Source organism: Nuphar pumila, chromosome 5 (assembly GCF_984573655.1).
Source record: "Nuphar pumila chromosome 5, dmNupPumi1.hap1.1, whole genome shotgun sequence".
NCBI lineage: Eukaryota > Viridiplantae > Streptophyta > Magnoliopsida > Nymphaeales > Nymphaeaceae > Nuphar > Nuphar pumila.
The window spans coordinates 114,928,089-114,948,699 of record NC_143253.1 but is presented as its reverse complement, the minus strand read 5'-3'; the positions used below and the strand labels follow the sequence as shown (position 1 = coordinate 114,948,699).

Sequence of the window (20,611 nt, the reverse complement as noted above, 5' to 3'; positions counted from 1 at the left end):
GCTGCTTATGAAAATATTCTTCAAGCTCAACCTGAATTGAATTGCTAACTGATGATGTGGATGTCACTATTAAAATTTGAAAGTATACAATTTTAATAAAGTGTGCATTGATTTGCAGCAAACACAAAAGCGCACGTGATTTCATCATTTTCTAAATGAAACATAAAAAACATGACAATGTCTAATGAACTATATCCTCCACCACAGCCCTCGCATCCCTCCGTAGCCGTTTTCCTCAATGCTTTAGGACGTTATGGTCTTTGTCTATGATTTGCAAGCAAAAATATGCACATTAAATTGTTTGCTTAAGATTATTTTTCCTGTCATTATGCGGAAATTTTGAGCAATACTAAACCTTGTGAATGAGGCTGCATTTGCTCTTTCCACGCAAGTACTGTGGCCCAGTAGACATCTGGTGGTCAATTCTTGAATCCTGCATACACCAGAAAGAGGAAATATATTTCTTGCCAAATAGATATCCTCATCTAAGTGCCAAAGCGATGGCACAACATGGTAGCCAATGGGTTTGGTATGTTCTAATAATCTTTGCATGTCATTGTTTTCAAAATCTTATGAAATGTTCAATATTCAGGAAACATTTAGGCAAGACTTTGATTTGGATTCTTAGGAGCCGCTGATCTCCTTTACAGGAAACCACCTTGTTAAAACTCAATATCAATTATTGCACGTCAGCTGCCCCAAGTGGGTTCGTGCAGTAGGGTGGGGCCTTGGCCACTAGACTGGTCAGGGTTCCCTTCTCGTGGACGTCACTCCCCTTGCATATTGCTGAAGCTTGGCAACTCCCTGGGGGCGAGGGGTGCACCTTGATTTTACACCGCCAGAGAAACGACCGTAGACTGGTAGGGTTTACCAGCATGGCCAAGTCTCTTACTCGGGGTAGTTTTCTCTGGTTCTCAATGGAAAAAAAAATCACTGCACATATCAGCTGCTCGTAATTATGTAGAGCAAATGCAGTAATGATTGGGGAAAATGGAGCACATTTGTGAATATTTTTGCTTTTATGTGTTTGGTAAATACAATACATGACATTTCTTTTGATGTGTGTTGCAGGTTCCGGAAGCTGTCTGTGGTGTTATCTCGGTACGCTTACATAAATACTCTAAAAAAGTTCAAGTTGTAGGAGTTTGTTCGTTCTAGCATCCGTTGACATAATAAGTTAGGCTGGAAAAAACAATGAGTTTACCCGCTGGCAGAGTGGAGAGAGCTAAACCGACTCTATTTGTTGGTTCAGTGAAGCTTTCATCTTTTAAAAGCCATTGCCTGAGTTAATTCAAGAACTCTACTGACTGAAACTTTGTTGCTTACTGTATTTGTAATTTTGTTTCATCGCAACCAACGGGGGCTCCGCTTGTCTGGCAGGAGCAGTTAGTGCACGTCACCTTGTGTTGGGACGTTGCAAGTTCGAACCCCAAATGGTATGGTTGTGTAACTGGTAGAGGTCTGCCTAACCCCAGCTTTCTCTGGCGATTTTTTTTTTGTTTCATCCCATACATTTTAAAAGCCTTTTAGTCAAGGCATGGAAAAACTCTGCAATAAATTGAAAAAAGCTTAAGTGACGCAATATTTTCTTTTTATCTCTAATACTTTAAGTTCACATACTTTATTTTTTATTTGTTTTAAATCTTTCTTTTCTCTTTTAAAAAAACGCTTTTTTAAATTGTCACTTGAAAAGCCCTGCAAAACCAAGATTTGTTACTTTATTCTTCATTACCTTGGTGTCTGCAGAATAAACGACACCTTAATAGATATTGGCCAATGCAAGCCGAATAAGATGGTGCAGGAAACATGAGAGAGAGAGAGAGAGAGAGAGCTTCTCAAAGACCTTTTAGCTGGTTGAAGATATTGAGGGGTACTAATGATACAATCAAGTTGTAGCTTACATTCAATCAGATCAACAACTCTCAACTGCTCCCTCAAAAAAATAAAAGAGGGAAGGATCAACTACACAGAAACATATGATAATGCTTTGATTTTCCAAATCAGGTCTAACGACCAATAAAAGACTGAACAATCCTAGTTTGCAGCCCAAGTTTTCCACTGCAGTGAGGCACAGACGTGAGCAAGCAAGCTTTAAAAGCACTTTCTGTGGACAATTGATGGCCCGGTCTCATCATAATCTCCTTTGGTAACATGTTGGTTCTGAGGGAAGACTACCTTGGCCAGGATGGCGCCCCCCATCCAGGCTGAATTCTTTGATAGGTTCTCTGGCATGTATTCAGGAGGCTGGAATAGCCAAGCACATCATTCCATGGCTCTTTCACACAATCAACCAAACAAAAGAAATGAAGAGTTCTAAATTTTCTACCTTTACAAGCAATGGCCGAATCGCTGATGAACATAAATATGCCTCTTTCTGAAAACGTTCTTCAAAACCTGCAAGAACAAATACACAGAAATCTGCTCACAAAATCATGAACCTTGTGTCGCTTCCTGATGCTAATACTCATACTTGTAACATCTCATCAAATAAAACTGTGGCCATTTTATCATTGCTTTAGTAATTTATGCACTCATCTTATGTTAGTAACATGGATGTGGAAGGGCTTCTGCATTGTAGGGCTGCAAACATGCTCAAAAACATGGTCAGAGTCTTCGGAAAAGGTATATAACTAGCCAAGGCAAACTGCCTTAACAATTTGCAGTAAAGATAAGCCTGAACCAACTGGCCCGTGTGTTGATATCTATAAAGAATGGAGAATGTCACAAGTTGAGGCATCAGAATAAGGATGATTTTTTTTCTTTAAAGAGTCCTTTCTGTGTATGCTTGGCTGATGTGCTCCTCTAGTACAACATTTTAAGTTTGCCTTTGTAACCGATGGAATTCACCTCAAAGACTTGATTTTCTTGACTTGGGCTCTGTTCTACTCTGACATTTTCATTTCAACAAATATCCTTAAAAATTCTACAGTTGGTCCTTCTGTCCAGATGGTCCATAACTTTATAATGTCTAGTTTATCGTGCATATGCTTGTATTTCCAGATAATTTAACTCATTTTTGCACACCTCAAAGTCAATTACTCTAGGATATACAGGCCATCCAGAATAATGATTTTCCAGCAGTTTATATCACATAACAATTTTCCACCTTTAAACAATCCCTTGTAAACTTTTCGTCAGAAGCATATTTTTAATTTTAGAAGTATGTGGAGAAAAGGGAAATTTACATATAGTTGACAAAATGCCGCGAGAGCTCATTTTAAACAAAGCATTTATCATGACCTACAATTGTATAGCAACTATTATTGTTAACTTGAACTAATTCCAAAATAGAACCATGGGCTGGTCTGAAAAAAAAAGCAATCATACCTGTCATAGATGCAGTACCACCACATAGCACAGTGTTTTCCAATAACTGCCTATGGTTTTCATATGAAACACATGAGATGCAGCGCACAAGTTGCTCAACAATCCCATGCTCCTCCAAGCCTAATATGGATGGCTGAAATAAGGCCTCGCCAACAGTATACCTCTCCTTCCCAATAGTTATTTCCTAGGAAGTAAATTTTTTAAGGCAACTTAAGTTTTAAGTATCGAGAAAAATAATTATCATGCATGTTCTTAGTAAATCTTTCCATACACCAAAGACACAAGTTCAACTTGATAAGACAACAGTATAAGAAAAGTTATATGTTCAAATGTGATAAACGATGCAGAGAAGTGATGCATGCTGACAATCGACAAATTAAAAATGTGATCCTCAAAAAGAAAAAGAAAAATTTGAACAGGATTCTAAACAGTCTTCCCTTCAGAGAGTCTGGTCAATATCAAGAATTAAAAATTATGCATTTCTCTGATGCTTATAGATGTTGATGACATTTTTACTAAATAAACTTTTGTTATTTTCATACCAATGCAGCCGGGTGCACACACACACAGCATGTGCATGTGCAGTTGCCAGTATCAGTTACTTTTCAGTTTCTCATTCACATCAAGAATTTAAGAAACTTTTGAAAATTATTTAAGATGCAACAAACTGATAAAAGTATCAAGAAACACATTTCAAATTTCCTTAAAGACTAATTTCCAGTTCTCAAAATTTGTCAAAATTTATTACATGCAACCAAAACAAGGACATTGCTAAAACTTTTTCATTTTCTACAAAAGCTAAATTGAACCAAGGATCCTAACAAAATTTCAGCCTTATGGCTTTCTTAATTTAAGAAAAAAGGGGGTAACTGCAAAAAAAGTTTCTAGTTAATTTTTTAGTAGAAAAACTACCCAAACTTCTTGATGTCATATATATTTCAATTTTACAGAAGGAAGAAGAAAGGCCCTGAAAAGTCTCAAGGAAGAATACAAAGTTTCAGATATTCTGACAAACATGGTCACAAATATAGATGATATTCTGACAAGCCTCCAGGGCATGATTCGAAACCCTTAGTACCATGGTAAGATCCAATGGGTTTGTGCATAGCCAGTGTGACTACTCTTTATTTACACATTGGTGCATATGGGATAACTTTAGTTCTTGTCTATGTTGACAATATTATTCTTATCGGGAGTAGTCTTTCTTGTATTTAAAGTCTTAAGCACTTTCTACATGACAAATTTCATAAGAAAGATGCTGGCATCCTTAGGTACTTTCTTGGTGTTCAGGTGGATAAGACGCCCAATTCATTAGTCCTCACACAAAGTATGCTCAAGATTTGTTGAAACGCAGTGGAATGTCTGAATGCAAGCCAACAAAAACTCCTATAGCACTAAATACAAGCTATGTGCAGAAGATGAAAGTGAAGCATTGTTTCAGTTTCCAGAAAGATTTAGAAGCATTGTGGGTGCACTTCAGTACCTTACTTTTACGCAATCAGATCTTGCTTATGGGGTCAATCAGGTATCTGAATTTATGCATGCTCCTGGATGTAGTCACATGGATGACGTTATAAGAATTCTCAGATATATTAAAGGTACTATTAGTGATGGCCTTGTGTATTCCAAGCTCTTGAATAGCTCTCCTCAAATGAATTTAGTAGCGATAGCATACTCAGATGTAGATTGGGCAGGTGATCCGTCCACTAGAAGGTTGGTTACTGGTTATGTATGGTGTGTTTTTAGAAAAACATTTGGTTTCTTGGTCTAGCAAAAGGCAGAGGACTATGGCCAGATCGAGTACTAAGGATGAGTATAGGGCAATGGCAATGGTTACAATGGTAATCTATGGATCAGACATCTTCTTACTGCTTTGAGTCAACGGATCGATCAATCATTGATATACTGTGATAATCACAGTGTTATAGTCATTGCTACTAATCTTTTTCAACATGGAAAAATGAAACATGTTGAATAAGATCAACATTTTGTTCGAGAAAGAGTTGAAGACAAAGAGGTTTGGCCTTTATTCATTTATAGGAAGCATCAAGTTCGGATCTTTTTACCAAGCCATTAGTTTTGTCTCGCCATTGGATGCTTAAAAACAATCTGTCCATGGAGAGTGTTAAGGATGTCTTATGTTTGTATTATGAGTGCGTTATTAGGGGCCGTTTGGTCCATTATCTTATGTGGATCCTTGTTGAGATTGTTATATGTTGTAAGGGGTATTTTCGTACCCTCAATATATTTTAATATAATGTTCTCTAGGGTGTCTCCTCATTGCAGTCAAGAGGAATGACCCATTGCTGCACCTCCTCTCTTTCCCTCACGTTATTGCAAGGCACACACCCCAAGACAGCAACTCCCACAAATCTCACAGTTGTGGTAATTGTGAAACGCATATTGAGTAAATCAAAGCTCTCTTAAATAAAAGATTTCAGATGAAGGATATTGGAAGGCTCAAATATTTCCTTGGAGTGGAGGTAAATCGAAAGATTGATCAACTTATTGTGACCCAACATAAATACACTTTAGATTTGTTGAGTAAAACAAGAATGAAAGAATGTAAACCAACAACTACTCAAAGTCCAATTCATCGAAGATTGAGTGCCAATGCTGGAGATTTATATGATGATCCAACCAAGTATAGAAGTGTACTGGGGCATACTCTAATATTTGACTTTTACCAGACCTGATATAATCTATGCAATGAATCAAGTGTCGCAATATATACATGAGCTTAAAACAAGACATATGGAAGTTGTCAAAAGAATCCTGCGATACTTAAAGGGGACTCTTGGAGATGGATTGGTGCACATGAAAAGAAAACATGAGGATATGTTGATGGTGATGGCCTTCTCTGATGCTGATTAGGCAAGAGATCCAGATGAAAGAAGGTCAATATCTGGATATTGTGTGTTTATAGGGAGAAACTATTAGAGTACGTGTGTATCTGTGTTTTTATTATTATTGTTTTATTTAAAGTTGTAGGTGGATATTGAATCTGGGTTTCAGATCCAACATCCAGTTATATTTTAAATGTATACCATGATGTTGTAAATACCCATTAGATATAAGGGTATTCTTGTAAAGTGTATTAGGGCATACTTTTATTTAATAGCAGTGATTCACGTCCAACAGTCTGTGTGTGGACGTTTTATCCAAGGCTGCTCTATCTTCTCCTCTACTCCTTTTCCTTCCTGATTGAAGCAGGCGCTCGTGGCTTCTCCCTCGATTTCTGACATGGTATCAGAGCGGATCTGATCCCAAAGGCTAAGACTTTTTCAGAAGGTGTGTCCACAGGGATCTTCGTCTTCTAAGTCATCTTCTTCTACTTAAATTTGTTTCTCAAGGCTCCTCTACTTCTTAAATTTGTTTCTCAAGGCCCTAGTTTCTTTCTATGAAATATTTTCTCAGATTGCAAGGTCGTTTTTCTACTATCTGTTCTTCTTGATTTGTTGGACGTCTTCTTCTTTGCACGTGCATATATTTTGCACTTTTAATCTTTTCTCTTGCCTCTGACGTCAAAAAAAAAAAAGAGAGGGACTTTCTGCATATTGTTTGACGTTTGTCCTCTTTAATCTGCAATTGATTAGATCTTCCTTTATTGCATCCTAACCAGATCTGATTTCATACTCTTTATCGTCAAAATCGAGAGTATCATAAACTATTTTTCACGCCATATTCAGATCTAAAACTTTGTTTTCTCGTTTGATTTACATTCTTCTCAGCCTACGTCTGGTACCTTTCTTTATATATACCTTTGTTAATTTGTTGCAAGTCGACAGTATCATAAACTGTCATTCACGTCATATTGCCTTTGCTGTGTATGTTTTTCAGTCATTCACGTCATATTGCCTTTGCTGTGTGCGTTTTTCATTTTGAATCCTACTGCACTTTTGTAGCCTGCATTTGCTGATACAAATCAGTTTCCTCCTCCCCTCTTCCCCCCCCCCCCCCCCCCAAAAAAAAAAAGGAAAGGAAATTCATATAAAGGGAGAAAGTAAAAGTCTTTGAAAATAAGCAGGGACTGCACAGGACCTTTTATACACAGCCTCTTGCATGGGATTTTTGATTGATTTTCCTTTACTTTATTTTTGTTTTCCTTTTTGTCAATCATGGACTCTTCCTCTCAAAACTGTCTTTCCTCCAATTTCCTTGGTCAGCTCGTTTATGAAAAACTTACCACTTCCAACTTCTTGACTTGGAAAAGACAAATTCTACCTTTCATTAAGAGTCAAGGTCTCTCTAGACACCTGAATGGACCAATTTTAGCCCCACCATAGTATGTTGCACAGGAAATTAAGGATGAAAATGGGGTTGTCACTACAGAACAAGTGTCAACCCCTAAGTATGAGGCCTGGATGAAGCGCGACCAAGCAACCGTTGCGTATATTACCTCTACTCTCTCTCAAGAGGTGTTGGTTGCTATTCCCGATGAATGTTCAGCGAAAGACTTGTGGGATAAATTAGTAAAGACATATTCTCAGATATCAGAGGCTAAGATATCCTTCCTTCAACGTGAATTTCAACTTTTTACCAAGGGATCTATGTCAATCCTTGAATTTTTTAATCAGGTCAAAAATATCACTGATCAATTGGCAGTTGTTGGGTATGAAGTGGAAGACAAGGACAAAGTCAGACATTGAATGGGCTGGGGCCAGAATTCCATGTTCTATCAACTTCTTTATTACGTCAGTCAGTTCTCTCATCTTTTGAAGATTTACAAGGGAAACTACTTTAGTATGAGATGACTTTAAAAGGAATGTCACATACGATTGGTGGATAGGTTCTTGCTACATGAATCTCCTTTGGACAAGGTCGTGGCGATGGTTGTTTTGGTGAAAGCCGAGGACGAGAAAGAGGTGTTCAGGGCAGCCGTGGATTGCTGCCAACTCTGAATGTTGAATTGGCCTTCAGTGCAAAGAATATCCCTACCTGCTATTTATGTAACAAGCGTGGACATATAAAGGCAAATTGTTGGCATAATCCCCGAAATAAAGGAAAGTTTCAGAGGGCATAGAGTTCGACAATACGAAAGGAGAATCCATCTAAACTAGGTGAAGATGTTAAGGAACTCCATTTGGCTACTCTATCGGAGCTTGATTTGAAGTGTGACGACCAAGGAGTATGGTACACCGACTCAGGAGCAACCACACATGTTACAGGTAATGTGGGTAAATTATCAGTCTTGACTCCTTATTTTGATAAAAGTAGCATTGTTACTGGAGATGGATCTCATCACTCATGTTGGAAATGTCTTTGTTCCTCAGTCTAATTCTTCAACTTTCTAATGTTCTTCATGCTCCAAACATCAAGAAAAATATTGTCTCAGTTTCTAAGCTTGTTGACCATACAAATTCTTTTGTTGAATTCACTCCATCTTTTGTTTATGTCAAGAACCACAAAGGAGGTGTTCGCTAAGGGAGAGCGAGATTGAAGACAAAGAAATTGAGCCCCATTATGTCCCAACAGAAAATCAAATTGCTGATTTGTTTACTAAAGGGCTCACGAAGTGCAAGTTATGGTTTTTGAAAAGCAAGTTGTCCATGGTCCAACACCATGCACAACTTGAGGGGGGCTATTAGAGTACGTGTGTATCTCTGTGTTTTATTATTATTGTCTTATTTAAAGTTGTAGGTGGATATTGAATCTAGGTTTCAGATCCAACATCTAGTTATATTTTAAATGTATACCATGATGTTGTAAATACCCATTAGATATAAGGGTATTCTTGTAAAGTGTATTAGGGCATACTTTTATTTAATAACAATGATTCACGTCCAACGGTCTGCGTGTGGATGTTTTATCCAAGGCATCTCTATCTTCTCCTCTACTCCTTTTCCTTCCTGATTGCAGCAGACGCTGGTGGCTTCTCCCTCGATTTCTGACAGAAACTTGATGTCATGGAAGCTGAATATAGATCCATGACAACAGTCACGTAAGAAGTAACATGAATTAGACATCTTCTAACTTTAGTTGTCAAAGGTGCTAGGCGACCTAGGCGCAACCCGACCACCTGGGCTTTTGGGTTTGGGCGGTGGGGCCCTCTTTTACCGCCTAGCTCGCCTAGGCCAGCCCTAGGCTGGGACCGCCTAGGCTGCAAAGCCTTTTTTGACCTTTTTTTTTAATTTGGTTGACCACTTGGTCAACCTTTTTTCCAAAAGGGTGGTATCAAAGGGGAAGGGTGATGCTCTCTCTCGGTTTGTTGTCGCAACAAGAAGAAAAAGAAAAGCTGCGCTCCTCTCTCTTTTTATTTCTCGCTCTCACTCCTCACATGATGTATTGGTTACAGGGATGATGTCAGGACGAGGACGTGGAGGCTTTCGAGGTGGACGTGGACAGGGAAGGAATAGTCAAGGAGGACGAGGATTGTTGCCCACGACCAACATGTCACCTAACTCTTTCCCAGGGAATCAGAGCTCCAGAAACATACCGACATGTTTTCAATGCAACAAAAGGGGGCACATCAAAGCTAATTATTGGTACAACCCACAGAACAAGAGAAAATTTAATGTTGCAGGGCCCTCTCACAGAGGAAGAATAGGAGAAGACTCGAAGGATGATGAAAAGGATAATGTGAAGAATCTTCTGATATCCGCTCTTTCCAGTCTAAGCTTCAAGCAGAATGAACAAGGAACCTGGTACATTGATTCTGGGGCTGCAGCACACGTGACAGGTGATGTTGGTAAGATTTTAAAACCTATTCCTTATCGTGGAAAATTTCATATTAAAACTGAAGATGGTACTCTTCACTCTATATCTCATACTGGAAATGTTAATCTTTCACTCCCTAATTCTTTTCTAAATTTATCCAATGTCTATCATTCTCCAAGTATTGTCAAGAATATTGTTTTTGTCTCCAAACTTATTGATGATACTAATTCTTCCGTTGAATTCACTCCTTTTGTATGTGTCAAGGATCTTCTCACGAAGAAGACGCTCGTTGAAGGAGTACGATAAGGAAACATGTATGTCCTCAAGGAATTTTCTTCTTTTGTTCGTGGTGCTTCATCAAATTCGTCGGTCATTTAGCCAGTCCAGCCAGTGTCGTCCAAAGATTATTTCAGTTTATCTCAATGTAATAAGCTAGAGATTTGGCTTCGTCGTTTGGGTCATTGTAATTGTTCCTTCATTGAGAAACTTGTGTCGAGTGGACTTGTTCCACAGTCTAGTCTAAATATTGAGTCTGATACTTCACTTTGTTCCAGTTGTCAACTATGCAAGAGTCATGTTCTTCCCTTTAATTCAATAAATCAAAGAGCTTCAATGCCTTTTGAAATTGTCTATTCTGATGTTTGGGGTCCTGCCCCACAATCTTCTTTATCTGGTAGTCGCTATTACGTAACCTTTATTGATAGCTATTACAGATATACTTGGATTTATTTTATGAAACATAAATCTGAAGTGTTGAAACTCTTTCGTTCATTTTTCGCTTCAGTCTGTAATCAATTCTCCTCTAAAATTCAACATTTCCAATGTGATGGAGGAGGTGAGTATTTATCAAAGGAATTTACTGAATTTCTTCAAGATAATGAAATAAGTCATCGTATATCTTGCCCACATACATCACAACAAAATGGTGTGGCAGAAAGAAAACATCGGCACATTGTGGAAAGTGCCTTGAGTATGTTGCATGACACTCATGTTCCCGTGAGTTTGTGGACGGAAGCCTTTCACTCAGCTGTGTATATCATAAATCGTCTACCCATGACATTGCTGGAGAACCAATCTCCTTATTTTGCTCTTTTCAGGATTCAACCTGATTATAATGAGTTGCGAGTGTTTGGTTGTATATGTTACGTCCATATTGATAGCTCTCAACGTAATAAGTTTCAGGGCAAACCATGTATGTGCAAGTTTGTGGGATATGCCGACCAATACAAAGGGTATCGATGCTATGACCCCATCACTCATCGCATCATAGTCTCACGAAATGTTGTGTTTTATGAAACCATTCTTGAGGACTCAAGAAGTGTAGATGGACACAACAGGGCCGTTGAATGGTATTAGCCATGGCTTGCCACTGAGTTGCTTAACCAGATAGAGACACATGATGTCCCCTCGTGTCACGCGTCACCTGTTGAACCGAGTGAGACTGACATTGAACCTTAGATGGAGGAATTGAGAAATGTGCAGGTTCCTAGCATGCCTACTTCAGATGCTGCAAAATTTCAAGGAATCGTCTATGTACGACGAAACAAGAATAATGATCAGCAAATTGATGTGCAGCCCAAACGAACTGGAAGAATTCGCCATCCTATTGAGAGATGAGTCAGTTACAACAACTTCTCTACAGATCTGCAATTATTTGTTTCTCAGATTGAAAAACAAGATGAACCTGTCAGTTTCTCGGATGCATACATGTCAATCAAGTAGATTGAGGCCATGAACGAGGAGATGGAAGTCTTGCATGAATGTGGAACTTGGGAGATTGTCCTTAGACCCTCAGACAAAAATGTTGTAGGTTCTAAATGGGTCTATAAGATCAAGTATAAACCTGATGGATCCATTGAATGCTACAAGGCGAGACTTGTAGCCAAAGGCTTTACTCAGGAATACGAGCAAGACTATGATGAGACCTTTAGCCTTGTAGTCAAGATGAGAACAATTCGATTAATTTTATCTTTGTCGGTTCGGTATGGTTGGACTCTCAGTCAGCTTGATGTCAAAAATGCATTTTTCCATTGCAATATGAAAGAAGAACTGTATATGGAGCAACCCCCTGGTTATGCAGAACACAATCCCAACACTCGTGTTTGTAAATTACGAAGAGCCATCTATGGACTAAAGTAGGCCTCTCGTTCTTGATTTGATAGCTTCTCTGTCGAAGTTCAACGACATGGATTCGTTCGATCTCACCTCGATCATTCCTTATTCATCTTTCAAGATCGTCAGGTCAGTATTTTACTTCTCATATATATAGATGATATTATTATCACTAGAAATTCTGATGAACATATAGAAGCTACAAAAGCTCTCCTGAGTCGAAAGTTTAAGATGAAAGATTTGGAGGTTCTACGTTATTTCTTGGGGGTTGAAGTAGACCTGCGAGATAGATATCTTTCATTAATTCAACACAAATATACCTTGGATTTATTGGAAAAGGTAGGTATGAAGGATTGTAAACCTCTGTCTACTCCTAGTGTATTGAATCATAAGCTCAGTGCTCTAGATGGGGAGGCATATGGAGATCCCAGATAATATCGCAGCCTTGTGGGTATGCTTCAATATCTCACTTTCACTAGACCAGATATTGTGTATGCAGTAAATCAAGTCTCGCAATTCATGCATGATCCACGCACAGAACACATGAATGCTGTCAAGAGAATTCTTCGATACTTAAAGGCAACACTTGGGGATGACTTAGTTTATCATCAATCTGAGACTAAAGGAGAGCAACATAGACTAATTGTATATGCAGATGCTAATTGGGTTGGAGATCCAGATGACAGAAGATCAGTGCCTGGCTATTGTGTCTTTATTGATGAAAACTTAATAGCATGGAGTAGCAAGAAACAACATGCAGTTGCACGATCCAGTACTAAGGCCGAGTATCGGTCTATGGCAGCAACTACCATAGAGGTTACATGGCTGAGACATCTTTTAGTAGAATTAGGAGAAACCATTCAATTCACTACTCTTTTATGTGATAATCAGAGTGCCATCTAGATTTCCTTCAACCCCATTCATCACAGCCGTACAAAGCATATAGAAATTGATCAACATTTTATTCGGCAAAAGGTAGAAGACAGGGAAATTGAACCTGCTTACATTCGGACAGCTGATCAGGTGGCGGATTTGTTCACTAAAGGTCTCACCAACATACAATTTTGGTTCTTGAAGAGCAAGTTATCCATGGTACATGACCATGCACAACTTGAGGGAGGATATTAAGACTGATTGGACCGTTGTGCCCATTACGGGTTTGGGTTTGGACCCAAAATTCATGTATTCATCCAAAAGTCATTGTATTGTTTGTATTGGGTCTGGATCTGATGTAACATAATGTAATATCCAGACCCAATCTAATTTCAATATAAATATAACATATAGGGCATGATCCTTGTGTTGAGGATCATACCATTTGTTGTTGCCGCCTCTCTCCTTCTCACAGGTATCCTCTCTCTCCTTGGCATCAACCGAACGCCGGTGGACAAAATCTTTCAGATTACACTTGAATTCCTTAGGAGCTACACCTTGATAGAAAATCCTATATGAAAGAATCCATTAAGTGGGGTTGAATGAGATAGTTTGAAAGTTAGGTCACTATCATAACTGAGGGATCTTGGGTTCAAATCTCACAGGGATTATCGGGCAGCTTTCCTATCATAAAAAAGAAATCCATTAAGAGATTAAATCGTATTTCTCATTTTTTTTTTCACTTGCTTCTTTTCATGTCCTTTATCATTTTATTCTCTTGAAACTTTCTGAAGGACTTTTGCTGCCAACAATGTTCTTGCTTGTTAGATACTTCCCGATTTCACAAGATACCTGTACACATTTTCTAATTTTACATACTATTATGTTAGCAAGGACCAACAAAGTTCTTGGTTAGAAAATTGCTTTCATTTTACTAGAAACTTGAGCAAATTTACATGGTTTGCAGTCCATATAGCATGCCATTCAAAGCCATACAGGGTCGCAGTGTAAATGTCGTCAAAAGGAAGGGAAGTTGGATAGATGGTTGTTGAAATGCATGTTCTTAAATATTCTTGAGCATATGTAAACCTAGACAGTTTTTGGTTAGCAAAACTAGAGTTACCAGCCGAGGAAGCGGGAGCGGGAGCGGGAGCGGGAGCGGGAAGCGAGGCACATTCAAAAATTTAGGAAGCGGAGAAGCGTGGGACCACTTAGAAGAAAATTATGAACTGTCTCGAAAGCGACCTAGGAAGCGAACCGGAAGCAACCTAGGAAGCGAACCGGAAGCAAGGAGGAAGCGAAAAAATGAAAAAATGGGGAAGCAAGGGGGAAGCGAGGGGAAGCGAGGGGGAAGCATGCTTCCCATAAAAGGGAAGCGTGCTTCCCATAAAAGGGAGACGCTTCCCCACACATTTTGGAAGCGCGACGTTTTGCGCTTCCGAAGCGCGTATCGGGGAAGCGCACTTCCCCATATGCCTAGGCGCTTCCGGTAACTCTGAGGCAAAACTCCTTTTCTGACAAATAAAGAAGAAAAACAGGAGAACAATTCACTATGTTCTCCTACTGTCATGATCATCAAGATGAAGGAAAGTTGGATAACTGGTTGCCTGCTCTAAGTGAACAAACCTCTGTAAGAGGTAGTTGTTGAAGTGAGTCATGAAATTAAATGTTTCATATTCATTAATAGACCTTTATTTGGAATGAGAACCAAGTGCATGGTTTCTTCTTCTTATCTATTGTTAAATTTTTTTATATATGATTTTATTTTTTGTATATTGTTTATTGAACTTTATTCACATTGTTAGTTGTATGGTTTGGTTATTCAATTGCTCATTTATTCTTAATTTTTTTAACAGGTTACCAGTTGCATCATGGTTTGTTTATTTAATTATCCATTTCTTCTTATTTGTCTATTGCTTGTATTATGTCTATTGTTGTTAATTTTTTTTGTATACATGATTCTATTTTTTGTATATTGTTCATTCACATTGTTAGTTGTATGGTTTGTTTATGCAATTGTTAATTTATTCTTAATTTGTTTGAGCAAGTTAACTCCGCCTGTGTAGTTATACACTGCCGGTCCCAAGCCCGGATAAAGGAGGAGGGTTGCGGTAGGCCTGTGACAGCCAGCATAAAAACTTTGTCATATCCTATGAAAATGAACCAATATGAGAATTTCGTTGGGGCGTTCCCTACTGAGCGACGCGCTGTACTCTCTAGGCCCGGAGGCAGTGATAAATGTGCAAGGGTTGCTAGGTCGTCGCCCAGAAGCGACGCGTCACACCGGCGCCCGGGTGTGGTGTCAAATAGGCAAGGGTTCCCTCACTTTGTTGGACGGGTGGGGGTAAAGAAGTTAGTCCAAGACCATAAAATTAGGTTAGCCACTTGGAACATAGGGTCTTTAACTGGTAAGTTGGTAGAGTTAGTAGATGTTATGTGTAGGAGAAAGATTGATATTTTATGTCTTCAAGAGACCAAATGGGTAGGTGAGAAAGCTAAAGTGATAGAACCTTGGGGATATAAGATTTGGTATACAGGAATAAATAGGAATAGGAATGGAGTAGGGATTGTTATGAGTCGTCAGTTTATAGATAATGTAGTTGAAGTCCGTAGGAAGGGTGATAGAATTTTACTTATTAAATTAGTATTAGGTACGGATATTATTAATATTATTAGTGTTTATGCACCTCAAGTAGGTTTAGATGATTCCATTAAGCATCAATTTTGGGAAGATTTAGATGGAGTAGTACAAGAGACATCTTATGGAGAAAAGCTTTTCATCGGCGGTGACCTTAATGGACATGTAGGCATTAGTAGGGATGGATTTGAGAATATCCATGGAGGCTATGGTATAGGAGAAAGAAATGAAAGTGGAGAAAGGATTTTAGATTTTTGTTTGTCCTATGATATGATCTTAGCAAACACTTGGTTTAGGAAGAGGGAGTCTCACCTAGTAACATTTAAAAGTGGGGTTAATACGAGTCAGATAGATTTTTTCCTACTTAGAAAGAGAGATAGGGGTTGTTGCATCGATTGTAAGGTTATACCAGGAGAAAGTGTAGCTACACAACATAGAGTCTTAATTTTAGATCTTAGAATTAGACAATGTCGCAAAAGGGATAGACATAGGATAGATCCTAGAATTAAGTGGTGGGCACTGAAAGGAGCTAAACAAGGAATGTTTGTAGAGCAGGTAGTTAAGGAAGTTGATTGGTGTCTCGAGGAGGATTCAGAATCAATGTGGAATAAGATAGCGGGTGGTATGAGAAAAGTAGCTAAGGAGGTATTGGGTGAGTCTAAAGGCGGTGCACCACTAGGTAAGGATACATCATGGTGGAACGAGGATGTCAAATTAGCTATTAAGGTTAAAAGAGAGTGTTATAGAAATCTAAGTAAGAGTCGTGATAATGAGAATTTGGAGAAGTATATGATAGCAAAGAAGGAAGCTAAAAAAGTTGTTCGAAACGCGAGGGCTAAGGTATATAAGGAGGTTTATGACAAGTTGGATACCAAAGAAGGCGAGAAGGATATTTATAGGCTTGCAAAGATGAGAGATAGGAAATCGAAGGATTTGGGTATGGTTAGATGTATCAAAGATGAAACGCAAAGGGTTTTAGTCAAATATGAGGAGATTAAGGAGAGATGGAAAGATTATTTTGATAAGCTATTTAATGATAGTCATGCTCAAGATCTTGGAGACTTCTCCATTCCTTTTCATGAGATAAATCGTGACTTCATGCGCAAGATTCAAAAGAACGAAATTGCAGAGGCTTTGAAGAAAATGAAATCAAGAAGGGCAGTTGGCCCAGATGGTATACCTATCGAGGCTTGGAAATGCTTGGGAGAGAAAGGTTTAGAATGGTTGACAAATCTTTTTAACTTGATTTGGCGAACAAATAAGATGCCTAATGAGTGGAGGAAGAGTACTTTGGTGCCTTTATATAAGAATAAGGGTGATATACAAGATTGCACAAACTATCGTGGTATAAAACTCATGAGTCATACTATGAAACTTTGGGAGAGGGTGATTGAGTCTAGGTTGAGGAAGGTTGTCATGATATCGGAGAATCAATTTGGTTTTATGCCTGGAAGATCAACTATGGAAGCTATACATCTTCTTAGACAACTTATTGAAAGATATAGAGAGAGGAACAAAGATTTGCATATGGTTTTTATTGATTTAGAGAAGGCATACGATAGAGTACCTAGGGACGTTCTCTGGTGGACAATGATGAAGAAAGGTGTTTCTCTCAAGTACATTAGTATAATTAAAGATATGTATGAAGGAGTAGTAACCAATGTCCGCACTTGTGGAGGGGTGACAACCAATTTCCCGATAACGGTTGGGTTACATCAAGGATCTGCTTTAAGCCCTTTCCTATTTGCGATAGTGATGGATGAGCTTACGAGATCAATTCAAGAAAATGTACCGTGGTGTATGTTGTTTGCTGATGATATTGTTTTGATTGATGAGTCTAGAGCTGGGGTTAATGCTAAGTTAGAATTATGGAGACAGACATTGGAAGCTAGAGGTTTTAAGTTGAGTAAGAGTAAGACTGAATATATGGAATGTCGGTTTAGTAAGCAACGAAGTAGTGATGGGAGTGTAGTGAAGCTTGGTGAGCAAGATATACCGGTGAATGATTATTTCAAATATTTGGGATCCATCATTCAAAAGTATGGAGAAATTGATGGAGATGTAAATCATAGGATAAAGGTTGGGTGGATGAAATGGAAAAGTGCTATTGGAGTGCTGTGCGATCGTAGAATGCCATTGCGGTTGAAGGGAAAGTTTTATAGGACGACTATTAGACCCGCTTTACTATATGGTACGGAATGTTGGGCTGCCAAGAGACATCATATTCAAAAAATGAGTGTAGCTGAGATGCGGATGCTTAGATGGATGTGTGGAAATACAATAAAAGATAAGATTCGGAACGAAGAGATACGTAAGAAGGTAGGTGTTGCACCCATTGAAAATAAGATGCGAGAGAATCGTTTACGGTGGTTTGGACATATTCGGCGAAGGCCTAATGATGCTCCAGTTAGAAGGTTGGAGAAATGGGAAAATATATTAGTTAAAAGAGGTCGGGGTAGGCCTAGGAAGACTTGGATGGAGATGATAGGAAAGGATATGAATGCTTTGAACCTCACCGAGGACATGGCGTTGGATAGAAATGATTGGAGGAAAAGGATTCATGTGGAAGACCCAAAATGAATTTCTTTTTTGGTTCATATCGCTGACCCCAATTGTTTTGGGATGAAGGCGTAGTTGTTGTTGTTGTTGTTGTTGTTGTTTGAGCAAGTTATGTAATATAATTGCTTTACATATTATTTGTCTATTGCTTATTGTTGATTGATTTTATGTTGTATGCATGTTTCTTATTAGTTTTAGTAGTTTGTTTACATATTTTGTATGTTTTAAAAAAAAAAATTGAGTGCCACTTAGTCCGCCTAGGCCTTTTTAGGGGCTCACCGCCTAGCGCCTATGACAACTAAGCTTCTAACTAAATTAGGTGAGAAGATTCCACCGTCCATCCTGTTTTGTGATAATCAAAGTACAATCAAGATTTCGTTGAATCCTGTTTAACATAGAAGAACTAAGCATATTGAAATAGACCAATATTTCATTAGGCAGAAAATAGAAGATCAGGAAATTGTGACGAGATATGTTGGAACAGAAAATCAGATTGCATATTTGTTTACAAAAGGGCTCACTAAAGAGAGGTTTTCGTTCTTGAAAGGCAAGTTGTCCATGATAATGACCATGTACAACTTGAGGGAGGCTATTAAAACGTGACCTTGGATCGGGTCTGGATCCTGATCTAGATTTGAGTTGTATTTTTGTTCGATTTATTCTTTATTTGCTTGTCCTTTTTGCCCTTATTGCTTTATTGTGTTGTATTTTACTCTTGAGGGCAGTATTGTAATATCTCATCTATATAAATATAAAGGAAATAGAAGAGCACATGTTGCCATATCTTTGGGACATGGGATTGGAGGCTCTATACTTCTTATCTCTCTTCATTGCACAAGTACTTTGGGTAATCGTTAATGGTACCAAAAGTTATCAATGTTTGTCACTATGTCCAATGGTCAGGTGTCATTACTTTCCACCTAAGCAATTGCAAAATTAAAACTTCCACCGTAGGATACCTATTACTATTTCTAGCACAATGTACGTGAAGAGGGTACTAATGGTACTTGACAGGCACAAATTTCCATCTGTCGCATCTAGAATAGGGACCATGACTTGCATTAGTCATATACATTTTGAAATATAAGGCTATAAATAATTGGTTTCTATCCCAAGGTTGCCAATCTAGGAAGTGGAAGCGGTAAACGATACGGGAAGCGGAAGCAAGAAGCGATACATTTTAAAATGTATAGGAAGTGGGAAGCGAGGAATAAAAAAAATATTATATAAGAATTGAATGAGAATCAAACACAAATAAAAACTAAAATAAAAGTGACTAATATTAAGTTTCATGATTTTTTAGTGTAAGAATTAAATTTGTAACAAAATCTAAAAATTATGACTACGAATTTAGAGAAAGCACATGGAAGTGAGCGAGAAGAGTAAGGAGAAAACACAAAAAACATGAAAAGTTGAGTAAGAGAACATATAAGAAGAATAGATCATGCGTGTGGAAAGCATAGGAGAAGCACGGGGAATCAAGGTTCTCATCAAGTTTCAAAAGCGAGAAGTATCGCGCTTCCAAAGTGAGTTTCCGGGAAGCGAGCCTCCCACCTATCTAAGAAGCTTCCGGTAACTCTGTTCTATCCTAGTTAATCCGTAAAAATTTAGTTATTGCAAATTAAATTTTTATGGAAACATTCATGCCCACATTTGAAGGCCTAGGAGTGTAACTCTTCCAAGAAGTTGATAGTTCTTCTTTTGATATGAAGATACCAACATTAGTGCTACAACAGCCATACCAAAGAGTAGGTAAGGTTACCCAAATCACATGATGGAAGGAAAAACCCTACAAAGGATGTCTTCATACTTCAAGCATATGATAACAATACTTGCAAAACCAAATCTATGTTGATGCGGGAACGGGACACAATGCGGATATTCTTGGTACAATACGCTAATTTAAAAAAATTAGGACACGGGGGCACGACCATACACAGATAGTTGTATGTATGTGTGAGTGTGTACAAACAACAATTCTAAATCTTCTATAATTAGGAACATCAAATAATGAAGCCAAGTTGAAATTGACATGTAATGTAATTGATGACAAATTTTAAAAGAAAAAGAACTCAAGTAAATACAAAATAAGTAAATAAGATCATAAAAGGAAATAGATAAAGTTAATGACACAATATTGTCTGTGTAAGAAACTGGTTTGACTATCCATGAAGTGTCATGTCGTGTCGGTATGGGATACACATGCTAAGTGAAATGTTTGTGTGACGTAGAACCAAATCCTACATTTCTGACCCAAATCCATGAGTTCAAGGAAGGGAATGAGACATATAAAAATCAGTGCTAACTTTTCTCCATCATTGACATACTGCACAAACAAGATGAAGATAATGGACAGCACTGACTGAAAAGACAAGAAACGTTTCAAAAGCTACTCAGTCATCGAGTTCTAAAAAGAAATACAATTAGAGAATTTGATATATTTCA

General features: G+C 38.2%; 1 protein-coding gene across 1 annotated transcript in view; it reads right to left on the bottom strand.

Annotated features, from left to right (window-relative positions):
* Positions 1-1,844: 1,844 nt before the first annotated feature.
* LOC149838247 (actin-related protein 7-like) overlaps positions 1,845-20,611 on the bottom strand; it is a 38,069-nt gene continuing 19,302 nt past the window's right edge. The window contains exons 5-7 of the mRNA XM_090007637.1: positions 3,328-3,511; positions 2,327-2,394; positions 1,845-2,244 (exon numbers count right to left, since the gene is read on the bottom strand). Of these exons, the coding sequence (XP_089863763.1) occupies positions 2,092-2,244; positions 2,327-2,394; positions 3,328-3,511 (405 nt within the window). The 3' untranslated portion in view covers positions 1,845-2,091. The remainder of the gene's footprint in view (positions 2,245-2,326; positions 2,395-3,327; positions 3,512-20,611) is intronic.